At 32.0% G+C, this 8,404-nt stretch overlaps 1 protein-coding gene across 1 annotated transcript; it reads right to left on the reverse strand.

The window, feature by feature from the left end:
- Positions 1–1,585: 1,585 nt before the first annotated feature.
- LOC114308980 (cytochrome P450 736A117) lies at positions 1,586–5,371 on the reverse strand. Its single transcript, XM_082866349.1, has 3 exons — positions 4,805–5,371; positions 3,186–3,680; positions 1,586–2,450 (listed from the first exon to the last, which is right to left on the reverse strand). The coding sequence occupies exons 1-3, from the start codon at positions 5,234–5,236 to the stop codon at positions 1,839–1,841; spliced, it is 1,539 nt and encodes a 512-aa protein (XP_082722475.1). The 5' UTR covers positions 5,237–5,371; the 3' UTR covers positions 1,586–1,838.
- Positions 5,372–8,404: the final 3,033 nt, after the last annotated feature.

Here is an 8,404-nt window from a genome sequence, read left to right on the forward strand (position 1 = left end):
CTTTGTATTTAATTTTGTGAAAATGTTGTATAAGCATATGCCTAGGCTTGTAGACTTTGTCAAAAAGTTGTAAAGTTTTGTCAAAAGTTGTAGAAGTTGGACGTGAGGTAGATATGCAATAACTTTTGGTTTTTGTCTGTATATACAATATGTATTCTATAAATTGGCATTCAAGCCAATGAATAAAGCAATGTAAATTCTCCATCTTTGTACTTCCAACTTCTCTAACTTCTCCATCATAATTCCATACTCCATAACTCCATCATAATAAAAATAGTAAAAAGCTCATTTCCTTTTTGTTGCCCCACAAGTGGAAAATTTTATAATGACAATCACATCAACAAATAAATAAAATAAAAAGATCAAAGCCATAAAATCTTATATAGACCACATATTTCATGTTTTGCTGGTTCTCAAATTTAAGTGTGAAAATGATAGATCCAAAAATGAGTGTAAAATGGAAAACTCTACCTCGTACTTGTACACCTAATATTTGTTCCCAATATAAACGCAATAGATGATGCTTTTGGATTCGCATCCAATTAGCCCCAAAAGGGAAAATTTTATAATGACAACCACATCAACAAATAAAAAGATGAAAGGCATAAAAACTTATGGAAAATGAGTTGGACCCCCTCAAGGAGGCACCCTCTTTGACCCCCTCTCTCTCTGATTGGTCAGTTTTTCTTTTTTCTTTTTTCTTTTTCCTTTTTTCCTTCTCCTCCAATCACCACCCGCCACATGTGTGTGGGGGGTGGTGGGGGTGGTGATTGGAGGGGGTCTCAATCACTTCCCAAAACTTATATAGACCATATATTTCATGCTTTGCTGGTTCTAAAAAATGAGTGTAAAATGGAAAACTCTACTTACTTAAAAATGAATTTTAACGGTTAAATTGAAATGCAAAATGTAATTTCATCAGAAAAAATAAAATTTTATATGAGGTAGACTAAGGGTCAGATCTATTTAAAAAACTAAAACCACGTTTCACCCATAAACCTAAATTTTACGGGCTAAAATCAAACCGAACCGGGTTACATATTTTTCATTACACTTATATTATTAAGTTCTACCTATTTTTCATTCACATTTTTAATATTTTCATTAATTATTTTTTTTGTTTACTTTCTAACATAATTCAAGTATTTTGTTTTTGTTATTTTTACCTTTTTTACATCTCATAGAATCAAAAAACAATCAAGTAACATAAATACTACAAGTTTAAATAAGAAGAAGAATAAAAACAATAAAAACTTTAAATAAGAGTACCAAAAAAAAAATAAAACTAAAAATTAGACTAACTCATGCGGGTTGGATTTATGGGCGGACTCCATTTAAAACTTTTGTTTAAAACCCTAAGTCATCTTTCATGAGTTGGGACGAGTTGGACACTCAATCAAGTGGACTGAGATGAGTCATGGAATGAGTTTGTTAAGTTGAATAATGTCGAATATTTTGCCTGCAGACCATTTAGAGACCCATAAGTTAACAAAAATAAGCATATGACCCACAACACACTCTCATATTCAATATTGAAATATGCCAATAGAATTAGAAAAGCCTATTTGTTAAATACATAATTAAGTACAATGGACAAAACGAAAGATTTATTAATGTAGGCAGAATTCGTCAAATCACATAAAATTTGGTAACTTCTTGTCCAATATTTATTTTTTGCTTAATTATTTATTTATTTTGAACTATCAAATTAGCACATTACTTTAAGCCAATCAAAACTTATTTTTCTTACAAACTCTGATAGTGTGTGAATAGTGCATGCTACACCAACATATCATAATAATAATAATTTTTTCTTTTTTGAAAGGATGAGGTGGAGACTAGAAGGAACAAGGAGTCACAACAGCCAATATAGGAGACCTCTTGTGGACTGTCAAACCAATAGCTTCACTCATGTCCAAATCCTCTCCTCTTGCTCCATTAGGGACAGCAAAATCAAACTCGTACACAAGATTTGCCAATGCAAGCTCATCCACTGCCATGGCAAATTGAATTCCAGGACAACCCCTTCTCCCAGCACCAAATGGCATTAGCTCGAAGTCATGCCCTTTGAAATCTATTGAAGTACTCAAGAACCTCTCGGGCCTGAATTCCTCTGGCTCATCCCATGACAATGGGTCTCTCCCAATCGCCCAAGCATTTGTAATTACTTGTGTGCCAGCAGCAATGTCATACCCCATTAACTTGACATCTTGGGTTGATCTTCGAGGAACTAGCAATGGAATAGGAGGATGTAGGCGCATAGCCTCTTTGATCACGGCTTTTAGGTAGTGAATTTTCTCCAAGTCATTTTCAGTTATGTATTGCTTGCCGTTGCCTATTCGTCGCACTTCGTTCTGGAGTTCTTTCAAGACTTTGGGGTGTTTCAAGAGCTCTGCCAACACCCACTCTAAAGCCGAGTATGTAGTATCAGTTCCAGCAGCAAACATATCCTACAACACATACAAATTTAGCACTTTTTCAAATATTTCATTTGGCTTTGGCTTTTTAAACAAGAAATTTTGGGGATGCTATATCACAGTATTACCTAACAATGAGGAATTTCATATTGCAATAGTGGAAACTATATGATTAGGTTAGTAGGAGACAAAAAAATCTCTGCCTAATAGTACTTATTGTATTTTCAACAAGAATTTTTGCTGCAAAAGCTCCCTGATTGATTTTCCAATGATAGTTTGTAGGGTAAATGAATTTTTTTTCTCAAACCTTGTCATCAAATTTGTGGAGTAAGTAGCAGATATAACAGGTATTATCAACAATGAATAATCATACATTATGACAGTGAGAATTACATAGCTAAGTTAGTGAGAGACAAAAGATGTACATCTAATCCAATTTATAATATTATATTAGAGTAATGCTAAATTTGCCATCTTTTTATACCACCTTCAATTTATTACCTCATGTGTTAGCACATTATTTGACATAAATATGAGTGGTGAGATCCATTACGCAAATGATGAATTAACACATGATGTGGTATATATTGAATGTAATATGAAAAGATGTCAAGTATAGCATTATTAATTATTAATCAGTGACATTACATAAGATAGTGTGCCTGTTAGACTCAATATTCATGTTCATGTTTGATCAAAGTGATTCATAAGTATGTTTTTTTATTTTGTTAAAAAAGAACAAGAAAGAAAAGGAAGGTTAAGTCTTACCAAGATGAGTGCTTTGATGCTATCCCTATCAACAGGAAAGCCAACCTTATTATCTCTTTGAATATCAAGCAACACATCTACAAAGTCTTGTTGAATTTCATCACCACCTTCATGATCCGCTCTCTCACCACCACTTTTCTCTCTCCTCAAATCCATATGTTCTTCAACTACACTCTCTAAAAAATCATCCAACTCCTTAGCAACTCTATCCACTCTCTTATACAAACCATTGAAACTATTCACCCAAGCAAGCCATGGAATATAATCTCCCAAATCAAAAACACCCAACAACTCTACAAACTCTCCCAAAAGCTCCTTAAACTTTCTCCCACTGTGTTTCCTCCCCAAGGCCACCCTACACACGACACCATTCGTAAGCGACACTAACATTTCGCTCAAATTCACTGTTGTTGAAGATGAAGAAGAACATGATTGTTTGATCTTCTCTAGCATAAGGGCCGTTTCTTCTTCTCTCACTGCGCAGAAAGACTTTACCTGTTGGAATGCGGGGTTAGAAAAATAATTGATGTAAATTAAATGAAAAACTTATAGCAATATATAGATTATCCAAAATAAAGTCACAAGCAATTTGATGATAGAGCTATGTATTCTCGGAGTATGTGACTCTGTGCACTCGTAAACAAGCACTTGTAAATGTAATTGTGTAACGATTAAATTTTTGTCTTTTCAAAATCGAATACAAAATTAACATTCACTACAATATTTAAGAGTTTTAGAGACTAAATGTTTTGCTCTCTAAAAGTGAAAATTTTGTTACCAAGATATTTAGGGGCCAATTTCCATCGTCATGAGGATAGTTGCTAAAAGATCGTCCCGAAAAGTCAAAAACAAAGCATTTAGTGACAAAATTTTTAAAATGTTATTAATAAATAGACTTTTAGGGACAAAATAATTTAGTTTCAAAATGATTTATTTTTTGAGACAAAAAATTTGGTCCCAAAAGGATAATAATTCATCACTAATGTCTAATTTTTGTTGCCAAAAATATAATAATGACACTTTTCACAACAAAATTATTTGGTCCTTAAAAAATTATTTTGTCCCTAAATTTTGGTCTCTAAAACCTTAATTTTTTTTAATGAATTTGATTTGCATCCATATTACATATTATGAAAAATTATATCGGTAATCCCTATATTTTTTTTTTGTCAGCAAAAAAACAAAAAAATTGGGCACAATTTCCATAAAATTATACTAACAATTGTAATTAATTGGACCAAATTTAGACAAAATCATAAAATAATTATCAAAATTGAGATAATTAAAATTATGAAAATAAAAATGACACCAAAGCCAAAATATAATAACTCGTACAATAATATTTGGACAGAGGTAGAAGATTGATGGCGAAAAAACAACACTAAAAAAGAAGCTCCCTTATTGAAAACCTGGAATATATTCCTATAGATCATCTCATGCAGTCATATTAATTTATTAATTGAAAATAATATTTGGTATATGTAATGGACTCATGAAATAAGAAATACACAAAAACCCAACTGTTAGACTACTAATAAATTTATAGAAAATTGTAAGGTGACTGGGATTGCTCTATTTATGTTCTATGTGGTTGATTTTGTCCATATTATTTAGAGTACCCGCTTGTTGTTTAGGAGCTGCAACACACATAAGCTCCTCATCTGCCTCCAATACTCGCCATAGCGGGCGAAAGCCACATCCCTGGCTTCATACAAGAGCTTGCTAGCAATTCTCAGTTTAGGCCGGTTGGAGAAAGTGAGGTCATGGGTTTTCATGATTTCGTGCGCTGCTTTTGCAGACGAGACCACGAGAACTGGCATGCTACCAAATTGAAGTAGCATGAGAGGTCCGTGTTTTTGTGATAGCGATAGGAGAGAGCGGTGAGGGAATTGGCCCATTTGGTGGAGGTTTCCGATGATTGGGAGCTTTGAGGGAGATGGTGGTAGGTTTTTGTGTGGTTTTTGGGTGGTGGATAGCCATTTGAGAAGGAGAAGTGTGAAGAAAAACAAGGGAAGAAGAGAGAGAAAGAAGGGATGCAATAAAGAAAACATTTTTTTGTTTCTCTATATGATATGAGTTGCAATTTCAAACTTGAAAATTGTGTCTGTGCATGCAAGTCAAGATTTGTTTGGATGAATATGTGTTCTATATACACACACTTGTGAGTATGCTACAAAAATCAACAATTGAATATAGGACGAAAAAAAAAAAAAAAAATTTAACAAATTTGAAATTCAAAATCAATGCTACACTTATATAGAGCCAGTATAAAAGGATAATTTCGATAATAGAAAAAAGTGACTGTTTATATCAAAAGAGTTATATGTTCTTTATATAATAATATACATATACATATATTTAGAAATGTAAATATCAATTTTATTATTAATGGCTGTGAAAAGTTTCAAATGTTCCAACAACATTTCAAGTTATTGACTATAGAGTTTCAGTAGGCTTTGGTTTCTTTCTAATCCTAAGGACCAGAGTGGTCCGGTTTGTAAGCTATGAACGCAGTGTGTGTCCGTCAAATTAATGTTAGGGATTATGAAAAAAATATTATGAAGGTAATTTATACCTACAATAAAATAAGACATATTAATTAAAAGATAAAAAAATTTCATGATATATTTAATGATATTTTTTTCATAATTCCTAATATTATTAATATGTTAAGAGCCAAAGAAAACCTAACGGTCAACACCTTTATTTATGCTTAGTCTCTCTGTTTGTCCCAACAAAAAACAAAACAAAATAACAAAAAACAAAACCGAGAAATCACCGGATCTGGGATACTGCTATGACCCTCCATCCCGTGCCAGTTTTCATAATCGAAGCTATTTATATTGTACGGGTGGTTGAGTAAAATATTTATATAAAAAATTAAATTAATTAAATATTTGTAATTATATGATCAGATTCTAAATAATAAATTATTTATTATCAAAATCATATTTGTTGTTTGTATTTTTAAAAATAAATGTAACATTTTTATGTAGTTATAAATGTCCGATTGATCTTTTTTTTTTTTTCATAGATGATCTACTCGACAAACTCTACAATATGAATGGTTTTGATTATCAAAATAGACCCAATTTTGATCCCCATGAGGGACCACAGTCCCTTATGGTACAACAATATCCCTATCTTCAAAATCACGTGAAAATTATTAGGTGATCCTGGGATATGACTTGGTGATATTTACCAATCACTAAATATCATACTTTCTTGCTATTTCCATCACCCAATATAAAATTGTGAATTCTACTCGTTTCACTAATTACAATACTTTTTCTGGGATACCATTTAACCATGTCTTATGATCACCAAATAACTTTTCTAATAGAAGACGTGCGCAAAAAAAGAACCACATTAAAGTGAGTGGGTGACAATTGCTCTAAATTTAAATTTATTTTATTGTATATATAAATTTATCTAGAAATTCCCTTGAAAATATTATTTTTATTTATGATTTAAAAAAATAATCAATTTGCACCAAAATTTTGAAATATGTTTGTTTACATATAGCCTTTTATAAAATATAAAAAAATAAATAAATAAATTCAATTTGGCCCTAATATTTTATTTTTGCCCCATTTGGAACTCTACTTCTTTTGATTGACAAATAAAAAATAAAATAAAATTTTGCATGATTCTAAATAAGATTTTATGTGAATAAAAATCATATTCATGTCTCTGTCTATCAAATAATTAGATACAAAATGATGTGGTATTTGTGATTGTTTCACACTAAAACTAGAGCCCATTAGAGCATCTCCAACTTATCTTCTATTTCTTTATTTTTGAAAGATTTTCACCTCTAACTCATTCTCTAAATCCATCTCCATTTGAGAGGAAGATGGGTTGATCCTCCATATTTGGAGGAATGATGAAAAACAGAGGAGCAACTCTAAATCACTATTTATTTTATATTTTTAATTATATTACAAATAACTTTTAATACGTAAATTTAATTTTTATAGAATTGGTATCATTAAAAAGAATGAAATCATACCTTTAAAAATAGAATAATATTAAATATATTTAACAAAAAATTAAATATTAAATATTTTTAATGAACAAAAATTATTCACTTTTTGATTAAACATTTTGTTGGGAAATCTTTAGAGAATAAAATGATGATTTGTGGTTGGAGTTTGAATGAATAGTGAGATACTCTATATTCACTTTTTGAATAAAAATGTATTTTCATCCTCTAATTGAGGGTGTTGAATTGGAGATGCATAGTATACTTTATAATTTAAAAATTAACTCCCATTATTGCTGAGTTTTTTTTTATTACTTTTTTTTATAGAAATTATAAATATATATTATTTCATTAACAAAAACAATCTTAGTAAAATACAAATTCAAAGCCATTAGCTAATAATGATGCCATGCATTTTCATTTTTTTCCCCCATTTAGAAAACAAAGTATTTTATTTTAATTTTTATTTGAACCGTTGTATTATATATAGACGTGCATTTTTTAAAAGGTAGGGAGTAAAAAAGAAATTCAAGACCATTAGTTAATGTTAGGGGTGTAAATTTGGCCCGAATCTATCCGGCTCAGGCTCAGGTCGGGTCATGTCGGGTCTCATGGGCTCCGCCAATTCAAGCCGGCCCGGCCCACAAACCAGAAAATTAAGCCCAAGCCAGGGGTTATTCGGGCCTTGGGCAGGTTGGGCCGGTGGGCCTGGGCTCAGGCTTGGGTAAGGCTTGAACATTTTTTTCTATTTTTTTCACCAAAAATGACACTGGATTTCGGGCGGGCCAGGCCTTTGGCCAGGCTATGAGTGAACCTTGAGTAGGTCAATGGGTCGGCCCACGGGTCGGGCCAGACTTCAAAATGATGGTCTAGGCCCAAGTCTAGGGTCCCGGGCTAGACTCGAGCCCGGGCCTAATTGAGCCCGGCCTACCCTAGGCCTAATCGAGCTCGGCCTACCCCATGCAATTGGCTATTTTTACACTCCTAGCTAATGTTAATGTCATGCATGCATGTTGAACCCTATCATCTAATAGATTTGGATCTCTATGTAATATTGATTTTGTCACGATAATTTAATACTTTATGTTTAAAATTAAGGGTAACTTCTTTATGTTTGGTCATTTTTTTGCTTTAACTTAATTTGATTTTTCTTATTTTGGCTCTTCATATTTTAAATTTTTCCCAATTCATTTGTAAAGCTAACTTATGTTCAAAATTAGACAAAAAATGTCAT

The sequence above is a fragment of the Camellia sinensis genome, chromosome 4 (genome assembly GCF_055761805.1).
Source record: "Camellia sinensis isolate YWXY chromosome 4, ASM5576180v1, whole genome shotgun sequence".
Classification (NCBI taxonomy): Eukaryota; Viridiplantae; Streptophyta; class Magnoliopsida; order Ericales; family Theaceae; genus Camellia; species Camellia sinensis.